The following is a 23,513-nucleotide window of genomic DNA, read 5'->3' as shown; positions in this document are numbered from 1 at the left end:
ATGTTTGACAATTTTGCAATCATACAAAAGGTGTTTTATATCCTCGTTAACATTGCACACTTCGCACAATGGAGAGACAGTTTTGTTCCATTTACTGACACATACATTATTGTTCAATATACCATGAAGGAGTTTGTAATTAAATTCTGAGATTCTTTTTTCATATATTTCTTTGATTTTTGCAATATACACATTTTCCCATAGACATAATGTGTCGTTAAAATCTTTTCTCCATCTAATTTCGTATATTGGTTTTTGAAACTTTTTATCAATAAACAATGAATAGTAAAAATTACTTTTAACATTGTTAACTGAATTAACGGTATTGTTTCGAAATAAAAAAGATACACAATGCTTGATTTTGACGTATTTTGAATAGCTGCAGTCAAATTTTTCTTTATAAGCTTTAAATGCTTTTCTAAGCATGATATATTCACATAAGATATTGTTTTTTCTAACCAGTTTTTGTGTAAAGTACATCATATCATAAAACTCTCCATTTTCATCAAAAATATCTTTAACATACAAAATTCCACTTTTTATCCAATTTTCAAAACATAGTGGTTTATTTTCATACTGGAAAAGGTTATTGTTCCATATAAATTGACTCAGGAATTCGTCTCTATTTAGCGTATTCACATTTTTTTGTTTTTTACATCTGTTAAAAGCTGAAAATACATTTCCGTAAAAAACAGGAAGTTTCAGCATTTTGAAAAATGATGATTCCAAAAAGTTGTATTCTGTTGTTTTTAAAATATCAGAGATAGTAAGTTTATATTGTCTCATAACTGCACTAAGTGCTCTATGTATAACACTGTTTTCATTTAATATTCTACTTATCCATGATGCTTTAGCAGCATGAAATTTGCTTTCAATATCAATAACACCTATTCCACCTTGTTCAATTTTGCCAATTAGAGTATTTCTTTTAATTCGGTCTCGCTTTTTCCAAATAAAGTTATATATAAGTTTAGAAGCAGCTTTAAAAAAGTCACTTTTAGGGTTTTCTAAAATATTGGCATTATATAATATTTTTGATATTGCTAGGGTATTGACTACAGTGCATTTACCAAATATGGTTAAATTTCGTCTTTTCCAGACACTTAGTATTTTTTCTAGTTTTTCTAGTTTACTTATCCAATTTTTTTCATAGCATACAGTTTTATCATGTCCCAGGTAAATACCGAGCGATTTTATACAGGTCTTTGTTATTTTTATTCCATGTATATGAGAATCGTTGGAATACATATCTATAAATGAACCAGTTAACAGACACTCTGTTTTTTCTAAGTTAAGTTTAGGTCCAGCAACCTTACTAAATTCGGTAATTGTTTCTATTGCTTTTCTCAAAGAGTTTGTATCTTTTAGCATGTTTGTACAGTCGTCCGCATGTTGAACGGTTTTAAAACTTAAATCATTGCAAGTATCATTTTTATTCAGAGTTAAACCCTTAATATCGTTATCATTTTTAATTTTAATTGCTAATATTTCAATTACAAATATAAATAAGAGAGCGGATACAGGACACCCCTGTCGAATTCCTCTATGCATTGTGCATGATTTCGATATCCAACCATTGTTTTTAATTTTAAAGACTGGGTCATTATACAATGTTTTTATCATTCCTATAAATTCATCTCCGAAGTTAAACTTTTCTAACGTTTTATATATTTGGATTGATAAATCTCATAGACGGCTTGGCGTCGCCTCGCCATCTATGAGGTTGACCAACCCAATATATTTCCGTAGTGAGTCAGTAACTAACCTATTAAAAAAAATATAAGTAATAGTAGGCCACTCGGCCATGGCTCTTTGAAATCAACAAGATTTGTCTGGCTTTTAAGCGAAAACTACGCAATCGGTGTATATTTCGCTTGAAACCAGCGTCATTTTTAACTTGTTTTGACGCAAGAAACAGATAGTTACATCCTACTGAAAGTGAAAGACTTTGTTAAAATGGTTCTATTTATTCCAATACCTATCTACTCATAGTACATAGTGTTTAGATTCATTGTCTGGTCGCAGTACTTTTAACGGGATTTTTATATACAGCCTGTTTTGGTATATTTATTACTATCTTTAGAAAACCCTGATCTGCTTATTTTCCATTAATACATTAACAATTCCGAAAATATCTACTTTCAGCTCACAAATATACATAAACACGTAATTAATCATACTAGTATTTTAGAATAACATGTGTACAAATACATCTCTGAGGTACACATTTACCCCTATATAGTTTGGTATACTTTGTACGTAAATTAAATATCGGTTTTACTTTCTCGAAAGAAACAACACATAAGCATCAGACCGGAATTTCAAGAGAGGCACGCAAGCAAAAGGGTTAGGGGATGATGATCGATGCCACGATGATCGATGGAAACGGGGGGTTTTCTACTTGCACTTATTACTTTTTGTTACACCATCTGTTTGCTTCAATTTCTGTTGTTTAAGGGGGCTAAGTGGTTAACAAATCTAACCACAAGACCCTCTTTAAAGTTCTAGACATGCTTTTTTTCAGCCGTAAACTATAATATACATGTACTATAAAAACATATTTTGGTAAAGCTTGTCGTGAAAATGGCTCGCAATCCCAGACATGTATTACAATGTACTATTTAAACAATTCGATGTTGTGGAATCGGGAGATTTTTTTTTTCTTTCTGGGAGGAAAGAAGGGGGCTCGTTTGTTGGATATTTTCTTTAAGAATGGGAGCTACGTTTATACTAAATGCAAACTCTCTCTCTCTCTCTCTCTCTCTCTCTCTCTCTCTCTCTCTCTCTCTCTCACTCTCTGGTGTTTTGTATTATGAGGCGTGATAAACGGCTTACTGTTTTTACTGATTCTTCCAAGTAAAGCATGTATAGATACGTGCTTCTGCGATATTCAGATCGATGATTTGGTTGCATAAGTGAACACAATAGACATTGCTATTTTGATATTTTATCGTCTAACTCAAATCTGCTCTATCTACTACACCTAAAAGGTGTGTTAAAAAATACTTTACTATTGCTATATAGTAGCTGTTCAATGGGATTTTTGACTATTTTTGGTACTATTTATTTGTCAACTGATATATTTAGAATTACCTTGCACATTTGCTACACATGTATATGTCGATTTAGTCTGTTCTCCTGGTTTTCTATTTTATATCAAGTTGCAAAATATATAACTTGATTACTTTTTCTTTTCTCGTTTTTTTATATCTCGTTTTCAATTATGCCAATGCTATCGGTATTATGCATGTATTTAGGTTTCTATGTATATTCTTCATGCATATAATAGCGAATCTTTACTATGTTAATTCTTTATGCACAAGTATTTTGTACCACAAGTTTGATTATAGTGAATAAAATATTAATGAACTTGATTCCATGGAGGGTGTTTGTTGTTTTCCTCGTTCTTACAGTTGTGCCTAATTAAATTCATCAATCCACTTTTGGGCGAACTTGACCACCGTTTAAGGCATTGCCAAGCAATACCTTGGACGTTTGAGTCCGGGCAGTCCTCGTTGGATATTAAAGCAGTGCCTCCACGCGTAAATCTCTCCTTTTTGTGTGCTCGTAACTGACGTAAATTCGTCTTTTTTTTTAAGCGGAGGGGTAGTCTGTAGTGTGTGTGGGTTTTGTTTTTGTTTGTCTTCACAAAACAGTTTATCATAGAAATATTGTAAAAGTACTACTGTAGTATAGGGAAACGAATGTTTAAATAGTTTGGATTGTACTTGCATCAATTTATCAGGTATGATTAATTTTTACAGAAAAATACTACGTTATTTCAGTTCCGTTGATTTCTTTTGCTCTGTTCACATACCTATTATGTTTTAAATCAAGAATAATGAAAACTTCCCTGTTGTAAGAGACATATTCATTATACAGATTATATAGATTGCTAGATTCGTAGTGTCGTAAAAGTTCAGCTTGCCTCATACGTTCATCTGTGGCAACGGGAGGGAACGGAAGGGTGTGCGGACCGGTGTCGTATAATTTAAGGTCCGCCCCGTAAATTGGTCCGGCCGGACCTTTAATGTTAACATTTAAGGTCCGGCTTTCCCTTATAAGAAAAGGTCCTACCCGTAGTCATTTATTTAAGTTAAATTAATTGATTATTCTCTTTTGCTAATGTACTTGTATCTTAAAGATGTCTTTGTTTACATAATCCAGTCGGCCATTTGCGTATGGTTTATGTATGACCATATTATTTTGAAAAATTACTTTGTGGAATAACAAATATTGATAGCGGGTTAGATTTTGACCAATTGTTTAAGAATATGAAAAAAAGAAAACAGGAGTATTTTGTGAATAATTTGCACACACCATGTAGTCCATTTGTTTTTAAATCTCTTCCGGTGTGTATAATGTATTAGCATATGGTTTCACAACAGGTGAACACGGGTAAAAGAAGCCCTGCAGGCATTCACACCTGTGCTAATCAGAATACACCCCAGAGCTGAGAGAGAGAAAAAAATGTCTCCGCTGCATTGTGTTCTTCGCAACAAGATTGCCTTTTTAGCTTGTGCTTTGTTTAATTTTCAGTAGATCAAAAACTTCTTATAATATACTAATGATTTATAAGTCTCTAGGTAAATTTATCACTAATAAAAGGTCGCATATGTGGATTACCGTAACAGTGGGTATACGTTGCCAATATTGTGTACATACATAGCTATAGTAGATATACATGTAAGGGTGAAAAGACAAATGAAAATAATTAGATGATACGGGTACCTATAATTAAAAAGCATGTTTTAATTGACTACCGGTAAAGATTTTAAAAAAGTAATGAAAGTGATAATGTTGTAATAATCTCTCTCTCTCTCTCTCTCTCTCTCTCTCTCTCTCTCTCTCTCTCTCTCTCTCTCCATAATGTGCATGCAATATTACTAAAAAAAGGAATAAATGTTTATTCCCGACAGTATTTGATCACCTGATCACCTCATTGTTCTCAAAAACTTATTCCCTCTTCCTTTAATCAAACGTACAATACTTTTATATGTATATAATATATAGTATATAATAAACATGTAATTAAGCATGGATTTGGTAACAAGTAAACACTTAATAAGTAAATCCGTTTCCATCGATAAAATAAACAAATTTCACATTTTTGATATGTCCAAGTTAAGATTTCTCTGAAAGCACATTTATGAAAAATTAAAGGCTGTTCTATTTACAAAAATTGCTTTGAGGAAGAAAATAGCAACATGTAGGTGCAAGGTGTATAATTTGTGATAAAATTGCTACATGTATGTTCGGAGCGCTTTAATGCAGAAATATATTTATAAACTGCCTAAAAAAAACAATGTCCTTGCAGTTTTAAGAAAAATATGTATCTCCATGGAGTAAAATATTGATGTCTTTATCACAAGAGATAGTGTCTAAGAGTAGCAGTCTTGCTTTGGTATAGATTAATCTCTCTCTCTCTCTCTCTCTCTCTCTCTCTCTCTCTCTCTCTCTCTCTCTCTCTCTCTCTCTCTCTCTCTCTCATCATTGTTAAATAGGAAAATGCATGTAGTTAATCAAGTTGACACTTGAATTAACTTTCATTTATGATCTTTTGTTTCAGTGGGTTGGACCCAATAGTATACTTAGTAGTTCAAGAAAAGGTCCGACCCGTTGAAATACTGAATGCAGATAATTAATATTCATATTGATACTTGTATTGATTTATCCCGATGATCTTTTATACTAAGGATAGGACCTTATATTATGGTTCAAGAAAAGGCCCGCCTGTTGTAATACCGAATGCAGATAATTGATACTAATATTAATACTTGCTTTGATTTACCCCGATGATCTTATAATTATGGCTGAAGAAAAGGTCCGCTCGTTGATAAAAAAAAAACCCAACATGTTAGTACATGTAGTTAAACAAGGAATTTAGTACTCGTAAGTCAATACATATTGGTAATGTATTGATGTTTATCGATAACAATTTTTTTATTCAGAGTTATACGTAGGACACAATATCATAGTACAAGAAAAGGTCCGCCTCATTGAAATGCTGTTTGCGAAAAAATTCACAGAATGTTGACCCGATATCCTTTTTTTCAGAGGTAGGCTCCAATATTATAGTTTAAGAATAGGTCCACCTCGTTAAAAGAACTGCATAGTCATACATGGCATAGGCGTCAGAACCGGAGGGGGGTTACCCCCCCCCCTTTTTTCTGCAAAGTTAGACCTAACCATTAGGCACACAGCATTAGGGAGAGGCCACCCCCCCCCCCCCTTTTGTCGCAGCAAACATAATTGTTCCTAAATTTATCTTAAAAAGAAGTGAATATTCATAGTGATATTGAGAATTGGAGATTATACTTGCCCCCCCCCCCCCCCCCCCCCCCCACGGATGAGGATTAGGAAATTAGGAATTTCATGATTTGGTATGAAATTTTTTTTGGGAGTTACAGGTCGCTCTCTCTCTCTCTCATTAGGATTTTCATGATTTTGGGAATTAGTTTTTTTGTACCGAGATTTCTGATGATTGGTCTAGCCCCCCCCCCTATCACTTTCAACTTGCTTCCGACGCCACTGCATGGATGCAGTGAGTTTGTTATAGATTCTTGTTCTCAGTTGATCTTCTTAATGTTCGAGTGGACATGAAATTGACTTCAGTGTAGGTTTTATTTTTAAAAATGTATTCAGAGTAGTTACACACTATCTATAATAATATTTATATAAATGATTTTCATCGTAAAATATTTCTGTTACAGACCCAGTAAATGTACATGTATATATACATGTATTGTGTCCTTTAAAAAGACCACAAAATTAGAGTAGTGTTAAGCAAGAGAAGTAGTAAAGCATATTTAAATCTTTTTTTATCCGACCACTTTTTAAAAATGTGACAAATGCATGGAATCCATTGCAGCAAACGATTGTCCGTTTCGTTGAAACAATCTTAAATATTAAGATAGATTTGTCCTCTATGTTTGACAGTATCGATTTTCATCTAATGGCATTAAGAAATGCTTGCCATGATGTTGACACGATATTTGTGAAAGAAATAATTATTAATGATGTATGTGGGGGTACCAGGCAGGCCGAAACGTAGAATAAAATTTTACCGGGATATGAATATTTGCCTTTTTTACACAAAATATTTAATATTTTCCACTGGTGCTCCCCCTCCCCCCCCCCATCTAAATCCTCGGTATGGTTGACCTTTTTAATGGAGATTTCTTTGAAGTCATGTACACAACATATCCCATATTAAATATCTAAAATTAACGGAAAATAAACAATTAATGTAAAACACCCCCATTGCATTTGAAAAGAGAATCTTTTATATGCAGGTTGGAGTTGTTCTAAATAAATCGTTCATTAATATTCAGATATTTGATATAGAACATGTTGTGTACATAACTTTAAACGAAATTCTATAAAAAAAAAAAGTGTCAACTACCTCGGGAGTCTATATCGAGGGGGATCCTGTCTTCAAGCCCCTGTGATATTTTCTTTCTAAGAAGAAAATCCCCTTAAATTCTTTTCCAGATACAAAATGCACAAACAGCTGAAGGAATATTGCTCTTTAATAATCTAAGATGTTTTTAATTTCTTATAATCATATCAATTTATTTGGAGACTCCCCCTCTTTGATTAATGAATGAAGAATTTATTATAAACAATTTCGCATAACTTACACATATGCCCTAGTGCAAATAAAAATAGCAATAATAAACCGCTTGCAGTTATCGTTGTTATTGAATTGTATAGATATTTGATTTTAAAATTTAAAATTAAGCTTGTGTCATATTTGAAAAATGCGCAAAAAGGGGACGTGTGAAATGTCCATTGTTTACATAACAATTTCAATCAGTCAGACACCTGAAGGTGTGAGCCCCTCACACCTGCAGGATGGTGTGTGTATATAACACCTGACAATGACAATGAATGACAATGAACTTTATTCTCATAACTGAATTTACAGTGAAGAGAAAAAACATATGTACAGTATGTACAAACTACAATATATATAATAAATGAAAATCAATGGTACATGCATGATGAAGGGATAACAGATATAATTTAACCAAGAGAGCTAACTCTCTCAAATATAGTATCTAATAGTTTACAAATATTGGTAAGTTGGTTTATGTTTGTGATATTAAACAGTTTTTCAAATTTTACAACATTTGGATTTGTTATGAAATATTTTGGTAAACATCTAACCCTTGAATTGGATATATATACATCAGTACATTTGAAAAGGTAGTGAAATTCATCCCCAATTTCATTGCAGGTACATAGTTTACAAATTCTGTTTTCTCTAGGAATATTAAACCATCTACCTATCTCAATAGGTAATTTAGCATTACCAGTTCTAAAGTTACAATATTTCTTACATAATTGTGTTGGCAAAATCAATAAATACTTTTCAAAATCCAGTGAGTTTTTAAAAATCCTATAATTTAAACCTTTTGGAGAATTATGTACCTCACTATACCATGATTGCTTAAATTGGTCTAATAAAATATTGTATACTTTAGATTTTAACCAGGGTATGTTTATTGTGTTTTGATACCATATAAATGTCAATCCACATTGATTTAAAGTTTTCTTAATGGCTTCGCACCATGGGTTATTAAAATTCTTCAATACATTAAAAAGTTTTGCTGACAATTTTGAGTTCTGGAAATTGACTAATTTACCCCAAAAGGAACCTGGTTCAAGCCATTGTTTAATTATTGACACCAATCAGTTTCATTTTCTGTTAATATAAGATCGACCAGCAAAATTAAAGTTGAAATAATTATTGTGATTTATTTGTGTTCATCAAGCTACATGTATATGTATTTTCATTTATATTCTGTGCTGGATATACATGATACTGACTCACTTCGGGTAGGTACTCCTTAAAAAGAATGACAAAATAATCCCACTTATTTTGCTCCAAAGTACTCGAAATTAAAAAAAAAAAATGAAAAATATACCCCGGACCTTTTATGTTAGGCGGACCTTTTCTTATACGGGCCGGACCCTTTTAGAGCAGAGGCGGACCCTAAATGTTAACATTAAAGGTCCGCCCCGGACCATTTTACTGGGCGGACCTTAAATTATACGACACCGGCTAGTCGACAGGTCCTTGTCAGTGACCATCACACACATACAACACCTTTGTTAGGTAAGAGGGCAAATCATAGGTTGACAATTTTCACATAAAACACGACATATCGCTTAAATCTCGCTTACACTATAATCATTGCAATTATCCGATTGTATCTGATAACGCGGACAAGTCTAGGTGAAGTGGGGTGGTGGTAAAATTTGCAGAAAAGGATAGGACCCTATTGCCCGGTTTTTGTCGTATAAATATACATGTACAGTGAAAGTTCTGTACAGTTTCTAGTGATCTTCAACTATATTTGAAGTTCACTAAATATCATACACGTAAGCCTCAGAACTGAGTATATTGTCTGAAATCTCTGTGGATTTAAAGTAACATGCGTAAAAATACCAAGATGATTGTTATATTGGATTTTTATTTATTAGAATAATTAAATTAAGTAAAATCATATACAAATCATTGACACTCATGTCTTCATTAGCACTAATCATTTAAATTATTCAAATTCATCATAACCATGGACGCCACATTCCCTCTGCCGCCTCACAACTCTCTTTGAAAAGAGGCTCCAATGCCATCTTCAGATCAACACTGTGTCCAGTTTCAAATATTTTCGAGCACTGATTGGCCGAGGACTCGATCACGTGATCAATTCTGGAGATGATGCTGGCGTGTTGGTCTGATGTCGGCGTGGACGCGAAGCGAGGACTTCCGATCTTGGTGGTCAGAGGGGTGGAAGAGAGGCGAGGGAGGGAGATGTCGGCGTCAGACTCCAGGAAGACTGGATGTGGGTGACTGTAAAGGGTCGTGTCTGGGCACATTACGGTGGACATTGAATATTGTCGGGAACTAAGAACGGAGCTGTCCAGGTTGGAGCGCGCTCGACTGAACAGCCTTCTCTGAGGCATCTTTCTGGTGGGTTCGGCGCGCAGGTCATTTATTGGCGGGGTATATGAGCCCCTCGACTCTCTGCTGGGCTCCTGTTGTGGTAGTCTCTGTAGGTTTTTGTTTGAACAGCCCTTGATGTTGGATCTGCTTCTTAGGTTCTTGAGGCTTTTGAAGATTACCTTCATTCCGCGTGGCTGTACTTGTACCTTTGGTGCTTTATCTGTTTTCAAATCAATTCTTTGAGCATCTAAAAAAAAAGTTACAAGATGTTATTTTCAACTGTTCATCTTAAGGAATTGAAAATTGGCAGATTTATTGTAAAACATGAGTTTCGTGATCAAATATTAAAATAATTTATAGATTGTCTGAAATATGTATTGGTGAAATTGTCATTTAGTTAGAATTTTGTTCGGTAGAAAAAAATGTTATCTAAACCAGTGATATCATATATTGAAGGTATTTAGTGTTAATGATAATTGCAGGTGTTAAATCTTATATAAATGCACTCACCAATAGATTTTCTGGTTTGAAAAAGATTCACGGAACTTTCTTTTAGAATGACTGTTGGTGTCTGCTAATAACAAAGAAGACATGTTAATGAATGCAAAGGTTTCAACAAACAACTTAGATTTAGGGAAAGAAAATCAATATGGTTGGTTCATATTTTTTATGATTTTCTTACAAAGAAATCATTGAAATCATTGATAATTAATGGTACATGTATATGCTTTAAAAAAGAAAGGCATAGCTATTTCAAAAGGTGTCAGGAGAAAACGTACCTAAGAGGAAACGAACCTAGGACTTTCCAAAAAAAAACTAGGTACGTTTTTTTTTTTTTTTTTTTGGTTTTTTTTTTTGTTCTTTTTTTGTATGAAAACGTATCATAGGGAAATCATAACCAAAATTTGAAATAGTTATATTAAACTATTTTAATTCATAAAGATAGATGAATACGTGAATTTTATAAATAATATCATGTATACTATAGATCTTAACAGATGAGGAGAAAAAATTTATAAATTACGCCCGTTGTTTGGCACACAGACGGAACAGAGAAAACCAAACTTTTGCTTTCTGACCTCTTTTGTTGTGGCACCGGTCAATGCTGCAGTCATCTGTGACAAGCACCTGTTGAGGCGGTCGCGGTTTTTTCTCTCCGTGGCATGCTTCCCAGTCTGAAAGGGAAAGTATAAACCGTTCATTATCAGTATTGTGCTGAATTCTTGCTATTGGATCATTATATCACAAGAAAATATAAGGTAAGGTGGATAAACAGTTTAAGTTTCAAAATCCCATTTATCGTACAGTGAGAGTTAGCTTGTAACTATTTTTTTTTTGTGTGTGTGTAATAAAACCATACGTATGTTGCAAATACCTATCGATGATATTTATAAGAATGTCGCGCTAATTGTTGAACGATTCGACAGCTTGCGACAGGAAGGATGGTAAGATTGGATATACTAACATTTTTGAAAACATCTTTTATATATACGATAAAATTATTCTTAATAATTGTATAAGATATAAAAATCGTGCTTCTTACCCCTTTCTTTATCATCAACTCGTTTCCTCTTGCTTTCGTGATTTTCCGGAATGTTTCCCCGATGGACTTCTTGATTTTCATCGTGATATACTGTCTGTGTCCTAGAACAGTCTGTAATGATATGATGAACTCTTCACTTTGAATACGGATTTACATGTGGATATACCCGAAACTGTCGTATACTGAAGAAATTGACAAGTGCCAGGTGTGACAGTCAGGTGTGAATTATTGATCTCTCGATGATCACGGCCAATATATCGAGAGGTGTCAACAGAGTACTCCTCTGTCTACACAGGGGGCCGATCTGGGACCGCGGATAGTTTACCTATTACCCCCTAATTAATGAATGCTGTCATCAAATCATAAACTAATTGGACAATACTAGTTGTGGACCCCTGTTGATTATTAGTATGTTAATGATTGCTCAGGTAGTTTAAAGGCGGGGAGTAGTACTGCAATTCGTGGGAATTTCTAGAATTCATATCTCATTTAACTTTTAATAAAAGTGACAAGCATGGGAAATATTGCGAAAGCGATGATGATTTTACTTACTCAAATATGCAAATGTACTACTCTATGAATGAAAATCAATTTTTGAATTTCAGTCTCCACAAGTTATTTTATATGCACTAAATTTCATCCCCGATTTCAATTAAGATAGAACATATGTTACCGGCATTAGTAAAAACGGTTTTAGTAAAGTGTAAAAACTTTTTAATTTAAGATTAAATTTATTATTATTCAACATCTTAACTGAAGAAGATGTGTTATTGTTGAGAACAAAAAGAATCAATATTGTCTAATCTATATACCAGTGTTAATTTTTCTAATCAATATATGAACATAAATAGCTGTGAAAAGGCGTCAGCCGAGTAATGTGTGCGGTGCTTGAAATAAAATATCTAAAATTGATGTAGCGGCCAATTAACAACCTTTATCTAAATGGTGAATATTAGACATACATATGTGGAGAGTTCCTCTTGAGTTAATTTGTTTGTTACATGCTTATTCACCCACCGTGAAAACTGCACGGCGTCGTCCCCGATAAATTGATATATGTATTTAAGTTTTGACCACATCCCGTCCATTGTTTGTTTTACTTCTATCAAGCCATATCAGTGCATAGTATATATATGAGGTAGAAAACAAAATAATATTTGCAAATATAGATGGTCAAGTATTTTGAATAAAATAATCCCCAAAAAACCATTTATAATATTAGCGATACGTTATTACATGTTATATATAATTTTACACTCATGTTTCAATAAAAGTTATTCTTCGTACTTTAATAAAATCAATTGATATAACCCAGTTTCATCTCCACAAACCATATTAGTCAAAGTTATCGTTAAACTCTTTCTCTCTTGTATTGTTCGTTTATTTGACCTCAGTTGGCAGTGGCGTCGGAAGCAAATTAAAGGGGGGGGGGGTGGTATATCTGTTATATTTTCCCACTCTCAAATGACTACATGTATTATTATTTCATTCTTTTAAAGGTAAATTGATGAACAATTATGTTTGCTGCGAGAACAAGTGTGGGGGGGGGGGGGATGGGGGCTAGCCCCTCCCGGATGCGATCTGTCTAATAGTTAGGTCTAACTTTGCAAGATGAAAAACTAGAGAAACTACAACTGCACGCAGTCCAAATTGTTACTGGTCTCATTTTTTTTTTTTTTGTTTCTAGAGACTGAAGCTTTGTATTTTGAAACGGACTGGGAACCACTTAACGTAAGACGCGAAAATTCAAAGGTTAGATACAATGTATAAAATACACAATAATTTAGTTCCTGACTATCGGTCAGATATTGTACCGGATATGTAATGCAATGCGTCTGCATATTATATGAGAAATTCACAAAACTATAATATACCCGCATGTAAAATGCAAATTATTAATCATCATTTGTTCAATGAATGAATTGCCTTACCTTTGGATACCAGAGATTCGAGTTCCTTATCTGTATATTTAAAACCAAAATTTCTAAATGTCTAACAGTAGCTCCACCTTTTTTCATTTATGGAAAAAAAACACGCTAATATTTTACACTCAAGACTCAGTCATAATTGTACGCCAGACATAGATTTCATAGATGCAGTATTATATCAAGCCCTCTTTGGCTATCCATGTGGAAATATTGAAGACGCACGTCACGTCTTGTTTTCTTGTCCTAAGTGTTTCTGACTATCGTCCTTTACTTTGGGGAAACGACACACTCAGTGTGGATGAAAATATTCTTTTTTTCATTTTTCAGATTTATATTTAGGAACTGGCAGATTTGAATAATCACATATCTAAGTATTTTTGTGGACAACATTTTGGTCATTCATTAGAACCATTTTAACAAGGCCTTGGTCTTTCAGTAGAAGGTCACTATCTATTTCTTGCGTCAAAACAAGTTAAAAATGACGCTGGTTTCAGCGATATATACACCGATTGCGTAGTCTACGCTCAAAAGCCAGACAAACCTTGTATTTGGAAATCTTGATTACATGTAACAAGATATACTCTAATAAGTTGTCTATATATATTTTTTTGATACTCTAAAGACTGTCTAAAAAAATTTTCATCAATTATGGCTACTATTGCTAAGGTGAGCGGTGTGTTTCCTGGGCCTCTTGTTACATTTCTTATAAATTCTACTGTGTATGAGATTGATTTTTAATATGAACATCTTTATCATTTCATAAGCACATATTTTGCATAGGAACAATCAAATTTTTGTGTGAATATTTTTGTCTTCAGTATCAATAAAAAATCTTTTTTTTTTACTGGATCTTTCAGGGTTTTTTATTTTTATACCAAACCGAAAATTTCTAGAAAATGATGAGTAATAAAAATATAATATTTATTTCATGTATTTTTGTATCAAGGTTTTTAAACATACATGTATTTCTAAGTCTCGTTTAATTAATGACAAGCAAGAAGGAAATATTCCCAATTAGGGATTTCTGATCACTCACAAGTAGTTAGACTTGGGAAGATGTGGAAATATATAGGGCAATATACCTACATTCGGGCAATGACTTGCCAAGGAACACATTTAATTATATATCTAGTCTTTTTCAGAGGACCGGAAAGGCAAGAAACACCAAAACATCTTACCAACTTTAATCATTGCATGATGACAATTAATTCTCGGGGGTTGGCGGGGGGAAGGGCGGGGGGGGGGGGGGGTCTTCCGAACAGCTGTTGGCATGAACTCGATTTATTGTTCATATTTTTTTAGAACAATTTCATATTGGTTTCCATGACAGGTTTCTTGCACGCATTCACATGTATCATCATGTATTAGCCTACTATATTCATATCAAACCTCATATAGAACATCAGTGAATGTTAATCAGAACTAGGGCATGGAAGAAGTTCGAGGCCATACTTAAAATAGCAGCCAATCAAACAGCAATAAAACAGACAACGACCACCTCATACCGACATATTGCACACTGAAATTGCACCCAGACAAATCGTACCCAGATCACTTTTGTGCAACATTTAAAAAAAAAAACCTCCCTAGGATAGAGTGATTAAATGTATGTGTTTGAATTAGTCTTCATATTAATATATGTCAAGTGCAGAGTCTGAAATATTGAAAATATGGGAAATGAAACTAATTAACTTAGTCTTAGTATCAGGGCATGATATATTGACATCTTCCCAACTTGGGGCGGATTACATTGTAAAGTAATGCATTACATTACCTACCATTACTTCATGAATTTTGACATTATATTACCATTACTTAATTTTCTTAAAGTAATGCATCACCATTGCCATTACATTGTAAAATCAAAGTACTGAAGTACTGAAAGCCGGGCTCTTTTTGTGTGCCTTTATGCATATTGTGTAGTAAAGACTGAAAATCTCTCTCTCTCTCTCTCTCTCTCTCTCTCTCTCTCTCTCTCTCTCTCTCTCTCTCTCTCTCTCTCTCTCTCTCTCATGCTTTTAATGTCGGCAAAGCATCAGAGAGCGAACAAATTTTGTAAGCGGCTATAAACAAAAAATAAGTCTGTCTAGTAGAAGTTAAAAAGTTCAACAGTTGCTGCCTTGAATTTTGCAACAAGCATTATATATTCAATCCCCGTTTCTTCATCGTGCAGCAAAGAAGTTCATGGAAATTCATGCGCATTGTATGTGTCCAAAATGCATAGTAATGTTTTAAAAACACGTTATTAGTAAGAAAACTAAAAAAGATAGACAATTCATTCGAAATTTAAAAAAGGAAACAAAATGCCAACACTTTTGACAAAACGTGGCTCTTTGTGTAACTATTTGGTATAGCGGAAGCTTTACCTTGACGCTGTTTGGTTTTTTGTTTATTTGTGCTATTTATAGTAACATTGGCGATTGGCCTGCCTATAGCCAGGACTCTGCTTTCAGCAGAGCCCGGCTAAAAATCAATAATAGTGTAAAGTCCCAATCCATGTTTGGGGGGGGGGGGGGTGAAGGGGGAACCGTGCGTAGTAGTAGTATTGTAAAAAACATAGTGATACGTATATATTATCTCGATAGCAAGACTTCGCAGCGGAAACGAAGCGCTCCAATCAGTTTTTGCCCCCCCCCTTTTTTTTTTTTACTGTACATGTAACATTTATGCGAAAGCCAACTCTTTTGTAAGAATTGTTTCAAAGGCACTTCTTTACAGATTTTAAGAGGATTTAAATCACGCACAGTGAATTTTAACGGCCTTTTTTTTTCATATGCACGGCATAATGAACTTTCCCGCCATATCTTTTTCTTCTATTAATTGAAATTTAATTTTAAATCTTAATTTTATTTTATTGACAACACCATTTAACTTTACATTTGCATATAGTCATGATTGAAGAAAATAAAAAATTAACGTGCAAAAAACATTAACAAAATCATACCAATATTGGCAATAAGCATAATCAGTTGCGTTGACGTTTTTCTTTTTAATATCAAAGCTTTTTTTTCAGAAAGTTACATATTTTTTAAATTATGTTCTGTTTCATTGAAATGCTAAAAAAATTTATACTAAGTCATGTGTATGGAAAATGTGAATTGTCAGGTTGATTAAATTAATGCATGAAAGACGAACTTTAAGCACTTATATATAAAATAAATCAACATTTTGGGCCCAATATTTTGGTGTTGATTGAATTTAATTTTGGATATACATAAATAAGAAGGTATAAGAGATATAAAACAAAGAACATCCTTATGCAGATGCATTATAATTCTAGGGTTATAAATTTAGACGGGTGCAAAAGGAGAATTGCAGACGTTTAGGCCCCAACATGTTTAAAATGTAAATTATAATTAACTTATACAAATGTATGCTGGTGCCTAAACCATCATTTAAAAAATAAAATGAAAATTATAATTAACTTAGAAAATGTAGGCTTGTGCCTAAGCATGTTGGGGCCTAAGCGTCTTATCAATGAAGGGCCTAAACATCTTGGGGCCTAAAAGTCTTCCTGGCACGATTCGACTGAGAACAAACATTCACGTGGGTAAACACGTTTGTGTATTTAGATCGGACAGTCGAAAATAGGATGTAGTAGGCCTATTTCTTTCATATTTTATCTCGTGTCAATAATTTCAATACAGTGATTTCTGTAACTGTTTATTTATTCAACCTTTAGTACGTACAAATTCACTGGATTTATTCAATGTGGGAGTTGTCGCTCTGTGTCAATTTCAACAACATGTAAGTTATCTATTATGAGTATTCGACATTAAATATGCATCCGCTTGTATTGTTGCATGTTATGGTGTTAATATTTTTACTAAAAATGAGAATATTTTACATTATTTGAATTCTTTTGGGTTTAGAAAAGAAAATGTAGTGCACGTTTTCAGACACACGACCAGCGGGCGTCCATTTTTTTATGTCCGTATAATTTTTAGAAATGCTCTAAATTGATATAGAATGGTATATCTGGTATGAAATAAATTAGTTTTCTAAAAATTAAACTCGCATGCACTAACTGCATATATACTACACCGTCTTTGTACATGAAATATAAATATTTTGGTTTTCAAGTCACGTGATTATGACGTCACTTGAATCCAATAATGAAAGAGAAGGTTGTGTTAAATACATGTAGATGTTGTGTCGCTTTGAATATTGACTGAAACCAATCGTTTCAACCCTAAACTATACGATTTTCATGCATCAACATTTGATTTAAGTTGAAGGTAAGTAATTCAAGGTTGTTTTCATGAAAATGAAAAGAAATCACCTGCATATTTATGGTCAACACTTGTACAATGGTCAAGAGTGCGCGATTCTTGTGACGTAAACCACATCGACTTACCATTACTGATCTTTTTATGTTACATTTAAATCAAGTTTTCTGTTTCACATCGGTGTGTTTATATTGTATCAAAGTTTCATGTACAAGGGGATTGGGGATGAACGGATTAGAGAGGGGTGGACTGGTGGTTGGAGGGGTGGATTAACACGTTACTGTTTTGGTAGTTTTATGATAATTCATGGCGTGTATGGTATTAAACAAATGTACATTAAGGACAGTTTTAAATAATATATGGCACGTTGGTATAATGTTTATCATTTAATGTGAATAGAACTGGGTATGTACATTACTATACTATCATGAACCATAATGTGGATCACAGGAAAAACTCACAAGCCATATTTTGTCTTCACTCAATTTGACATGCTTTTTGTATTATGGTAAGACTTGTTGAACAAATGGGTTATATACATTTATAGTGCAAGAAATGTGAACTTGCAACCTTAAACCTGACTGCATTAAAACATAGAGTTAACTGGATAATCCTTTCTTTTGCACTGTGACACCAAAGGACTTGATATTTTCAAAATACACTTAAATCATTTATGTTTAATTCAGTTTAAATCTAATTGACATAACCTCAAAACAGGTATTTTGTTTATACTCAGTCTTTTTGTTCATTCTCCTCAGATATACCAACAACAAGAGAACATGAAAATTTTAATGAGATTCTTGCATGTAAAATATTCATAACTTTATATTAAAAATATGCATGTATAGGATAAACAACTAAATGTTTGTTTACTGAATGTTTTGAAGGACAGTGTTTTAATTAACCATTTAAAAAAAAAATGTATTGGTAAATATAATCTGCAGAACTTGTTGTAACATTTTTAGATATAAAATAAACACATTGTGATAGTGACATACTGTAATGCCCCTTTCCGTAAAGGGACATATTGCTTTGCTGCTGTCTGGGGTCAGTTGGTCAGTCCACTAACAGTTTCCGTTTTCTTCACAGACGTTGTACATACTGAAATGAAATTTGGTATAAAGATTTATCTAAGAATATCTAGGTTAAGATCAGTATTCAACTATTGGGAGTGATCGAGCAATTTTTGACAGAGTTATGCCCCTTGGACTCCACTTATTTGCAGTCTCCATTCATTTTCTTTGGAGAGGTTGCTTATATTAATATGCAGAGAACTTTTTAACTTAGACACGTCATATTTGATGGGTTGATGCATCCTAGATAGTAACAGTAGATGACCCCTATTGAATGTAAGTTCAGAAGGTCAATTTTCATTTCCATGTACTAGTATACTGCCCATGTATTCTGCCTATATTAAAGGTTTATGCACCCCATAATTTATGTCCAGGGGAGACATAAGTGATATATACAAACATCTTCTGTTTAACATCACATCAGTTACACTCTATATTGTCGCTATTGTAAACCAACTTTTATTTACTACGATTTTCCTCTACTTTATCTAAATTCTAAAGTGTACTGAGATAATTGCTATACTTAATACTTATGAAGAGGTTTTTGGTAAGTGGTAAATGAAATATTAAGCAATACACCATACTTTTGAAGCAGTGAACTCCTTGCAGTGAATGAGGATTGAATTTAGTGCCTCCTGCATTTTGCATTCAATGTTTTTTTACAAGGGGGGGGGGTATCCTTATTAGGGAGGAGGGGGTTAACAACACAAATTTGATGGCCCTTTTTTCATGTTATCCTACCAACTTGCATAGCTTTTACAGGATGGAACTTGAAAGTCTTACCCATTATAGACACGAGATTTTTCTAAGAAAAAAAGTGTTAACAGGTGAATCTTAAAGGTGGAAAATAACAGACAACCTGTCAAAATTACATGATTAAGGGAATGGTTGTCATTATATTATTTGAGTTAGTCTTTTTAAGAATTGTCACTTCTTTAAATAGAATGTACATCAGACAGCTGACTGGGTTCATCTTCATACACAAGTCAGGAATTTGACATATCAATGTGATAATCAGAGACATTTTGACCATCACAATAGTTTATTTGATAAAAAGCTTATTTTAATTACATGTTTTTGATTAATCAAATAATGTTTCTTTTCTTTTCTATGATATTAGGTTTGTTGTTAAATGGAAGATTGATTAATATGGAGGAATGTTTTGTCAGTGATTCTACATATGGATCTCTAAGAAGTGGGTAAGTACAAAACAAACTGACGACACCTGCAATTTATGTTATCTCCATTGAATGTGATTTCTATTTCTCCAAACATCTGTTTCCCTGAACTGATTAATAAACTAAGATTTATTGTAGTTAAATTTGGACTACAAGATTTCAATCTAAAGTAAGTATTCATGCAGGATGTACATACCGTAATCGCTACAATAACCACCCAATAGGCATTTATGTTGACTTTTAAAAACTCAAAAGAGTGACCGGTATGTGAATATTTAGTTAAAGACATTTTGAATTAACTTGGATTATAAATGTGACACAAATAGATGAGGAGAAATAGATTCTCCCCAAAAAAGTTTCCTACAAATTCAATGCATTGGTAGTGCACCAAAGTGTGTTTAAATTTGTGCACAAATATAAGGAATGGAGTTGTCGAAAGACTTTAAGAGGCATCAGACATTTGGTCTGACAGATTCAAAGGTCTAGTCACACTAAATAACTTTCTGTCTTACCATATGCTATTGATAATTTTTACAGTTCTTGTGAGTTGCAATCAAATATCAACAAATTACAAAGCTTATCAAATACTACACTTTTAATGATTGAATAAAAGAAATGCTATGCATCATTGCTTTTAATTTATGTTGTCAACATCCACGCTTATTCTGTTGAAATTTAATTTAATTGTCTGAAAACTTCAGACTAGTGCATTCACTGCATTGCCCAAAGTATTCAAGTTTCTTTCTGATCTCCAAGAGGAGACATTCATATCCAAGCTGTTTTGTTTTGTGGGAGCAAATGAAACAGAACTTTGCTGATTTGCGTATTTCTTTTTAATAATGCTCATCAGTTGAAAGAAATATCAACTGTGCCATGTTTTACACAATTAAGATAATTAAGCAGTCCTATGTTTTCTGGAAAGTTTATAGTGTTCCTGACAATTCTATTGTGGCCTTGCCAACAGGACAGACTGTATTCGACAACTCTGTTAAACATTGTTTAAATGGTTTGTTTTTATCTTCCAATAGGTGACTATTTTGATAATCATGAGTTTTTATTACTTAACCTTAACCAAAAATGTTTGACCGTAGGTAAAAAGCTATTATGAATTATGAAGGTCTGTGGTGGTAACAATTGAAGCGAATATGATAACCAATTCATTCTTTTTGTGCATGATTATTTGCAAACTTTTGTTTTATTTATGCTTGGGATTTTTGGTGTTCAAAATCTTTCAAGAATTGGCTATTTTATATCATGTATATTGGGTAAAATTCTATGGACATGTCACTTCACTTGATACTGCTCATTATTTGGTGATATCTAACCCTCAGTGGTATTAAACAACTGTTGAACGAGGAAACTATTGGTGTATAAATGTGAAAAAAAAATTCATTTTACTATGTTATGTAATGAATTACATAATAATGGAGAACATCAATGTTTAGATATTGTTTTGATTTCAATTTACATATACTAATAAAGAACAGACAACATTAAAATGATGGTACAAGAAATTTTACAAGCTGAGGATTGGAAAAATAAAAATAGTCTCTTTGAATTCATGCAAACATGTAACAGTAAACTACATTGCAACTAGGATGATTTTACTAGCAAATCTTTAACTATCTGTATGTTGCGTCATCATAGCAAAACCACCTTAATTAACACCTTTGGATTCTGATTTATCGGTAAATGTCACCAAGGAAATCTTTGTGTCTGCGTACAGATCTAAAATATCTTTAGAATCTATCAATTAAAAGATAAGGTTTTGTAACCACTATTAGTCAATGGTGTTAATAAGAGTAAATATTGTATTTGCTTAATTCTGCTTCAAAACTGGCACAATAGCTTAGCTGATAGTTTTGTCACGTGTGCCTAAATGTTAAATGAACAAAAAAAATTTTTTTTGTAACTTTTCTGTTTAAAGACTTGTACAAAACATAAAATTTTAATTTATAATTATCTATAATACACAGGGTTTGAAAATTTACTAAATAGAACTCACAAAATAAAATGTCTGTTCCAAATCTGGTTTCAGCCTTTCTCTCTTCAGTTTATGTTTAGATATGCCATTTTTAAATAAACTAGAATGTATAATGTTGAAAACATGATGCCTTTGAATCAATGTTTTAATAACATAGATTGAGTCTGCTGTTGTTTTTCATACATTTATTAAATAAAAGTAGTTTATATGCATTTACATTGAAAAAAAAAAAGCTGTCATTAGCCTTGTGATATTTTAAGGTAATTTTTTGGGTACTCGAAATAATTTATGAGTTGTATATTTAGGGAGTTTCCACCCTGATACCAGTTATTAAATAAATTGACATAATATTATTGTGGACCAGAATATACCAGAATCAAAAAAGCCATATCAGAATGCAAATTAATTTCCATATCATCCACCCTTTTAAACAGTTAGCGCATACCCTAAATGCTGTCTTTTAACCGAAACTATTAAGCAAACTGGATGCTACCTGTAATGATTCAAAGTATAGAGAGAAATGAAAGCTGATCTTCAATTTTATGTCATTTTACACTTCATCCAACAAAAATGACCAAGGCCTAACAAAAAAATACGTTTGTTTCTGCTTTCCCGACGGACCCTAACTTAAATTTTATATTGAAAAATTATTACAATTATCCTCAAGCAATGAACAGATAATTATTGAATATAGAGCACTCTTGTGTACAAGAGCAAAGACCATTGAAGGGTGTCCAAAGGGAAACCTCATTCAACGCAGAACCACCAAAGGTAACCCAAGCTCAGTAAGATATGCAAAAGACTGCTATGCCCTTTATATGTTTTGTAATGGTGATACTTCCCATCTTACTGACGTTTTTGACAAAAAGCATGACCCGTCAGATACGCCAAAATCACTTAACATAGATCTACACTGCCTGACACAAACTTTGTTAGAACGTGTACGTGAACTTGAATCAACTGTCTCCAATACAAGCAAGGTCATCAAAAATATGCAAAAAACGATATCAGACCTAAAGTCCAAAAACACTGCTTTAACAGCTGATATCGATAAAGTGAAAAATGATTTCGAAGCTCATTCAATAACGTGTGAAACATTTCGTAAAACCACAAATTCACGACTTAAATGTGTTGACGGTCTTGATTCCACGGAAGAACATGCCAAATCACAAAGAGTCGACAACGAATTATTAAAATTATCAAAAATTTGTCAAAATCACCAAAAACAATTATCAGAATTAAAATTCCAAAAGTCATTTGCTGCTGTCGTTTCCCCGCCGAAGGCCCCTACTACCCGTCTTCAGACCAGTGACAGTACTTCGCGGTCCACTGACCATTCACAAAATCCACCTGAAAACAATACGCCAGGTAACGGTATAAATACTACAACACTGGGGAATTCCCCACATCGTGTACAGGACTCTTCTGGGGCAAATCAAATTAACATGCAAGTAAAGGGGGTCACTGACTTACAGCAGTCTCCGAAAAAAACAGAAAACAATGAACAACAACCCGAAACAATTAAAAGCACACCAGAACAACAAATGAACGAAAACAAACTTCCGATTCCGGTGCACATCTCACGAGAGAAAATTGTACCTATGAAAACTGAATCAAAAAAAT

At 33.2% G+C, this 23,513-nt stretch overlaps 2 protein-coding genes across 6 annotated transcripts in view; one reads left to right on the top strand and one right to left on the bottom strand.

The window, feature by feature from the left end:
* Positions 1 to 9,480: 9,480 nt before the first annotated feature.
* On the bottom strand, positions 9,481 to 11,808 carry LOC128190057 (uncharacterized). 2 transcript variants are annotated; one of them, XM_052861957.1, is made up of 4 exons: positions 11,499 to 11,808; positions 11,035 to 11,130; positions 10,466 to 10,526; positions 9,481 to 10,202 (listed from the first exon to the last, which is right to left on the bottom strand). In XM_052861957.1, exons 1-4 carry the CDS (start codon positions 11,577 to 11,579, stop codon positions 9,577 to 9,579), a joined length of 864 nt encoding a protein of 287 aa, XP_052717917.1. In that variant the 5' UTR covers positions 11,580 to 11,808; the 3' UTR covers positions 9,481 to 9,576. The 2 variants fall into 2 exon arrangements, with proteins under 2 accessions (XP_052717917.1, XP_052717916.1); XM_052861956.1 differs by having other exon boundaries at positions 10,466 to 10,529; positions 11,499 to 11,806.
* A 5,149-nt stretch (positions 11,809 to 16,957) lies between these two features.
* LOC128187066 (period circadian protein-like) overlaps positions 16,958 to 23,513 on the top strand; it is a 37,801-nt gene continuing 31,245 nt past the window's right edge. For 2 of the 4 annotated variants that reach the window (XM_052857152.1, XM_052857153.1), the window contains exons 1-3: positions 16,958 to 17,173; positions 19,849 to 19,927; positions 20,045 to 20,075. Coding sequence is in view for 2 of the 4 variants with exons in the window: in XM_052857149.1 (XP_052713109.1) it covers positions 19,878 to 19,927 (50 nt within the window). In the remaining 2 variants the exon portion in view is untranslated. Of the gene's footprint in view, positions 17,174 to 17,247; positions 17,665 to 19,848; positions 19,928 to 20,044; positions 20,076 to 23,513 lie in introns of those variants that run through there. The other 2 variants (XM_052857149.1, XM_052857151.1) reach the window with 2 other exon arrangements.

This window comes from Crassostrea angulata, chromosome 6 (assembly GCF_025612915.1).
Source record: "Crassostrea angulata isolate pt1a10 chromosome 6, ASM2561291v2, whole genome shotgun sequence".
NCBI classification, from domain to species: domain Eukaryota; kingdom Metazoa; phylum Mollusca; class Bivalvia; order Ostreida; family Ostreidae; genus Magallana; species Magallana angulata.
Note: the sequence above shows the minus strand (reverse complement) of the source record. Positions and strands in the feature narration are given on the sequence as shown.

Excerpts from the sequence above, each read along its gene's own strand:
- LOC128190057 (XM_052861956.1), bottom strand. The coding sequence starts at position 11,579 with ATGAAAATCAAGAAGTCCATCGGGGAAACATTCCGGAAAATCACGAAA. Across the intron at positions 11,131-11,498 it reads AGTTGATGATAAAGAAAGGG|ACTGGGAAGCATGCCACGGA; the intron begins GTAAGAAGCACG and ends TTTCCCTTTCAG. Across the intron at positions 10,203-10,465 it reads TCAAACCAGAAAATCTATTG|ATGCTCAAAGAATTGATTTG; the intron begins GTGAGTGCATTT and ends CTTTTTTTTTAG.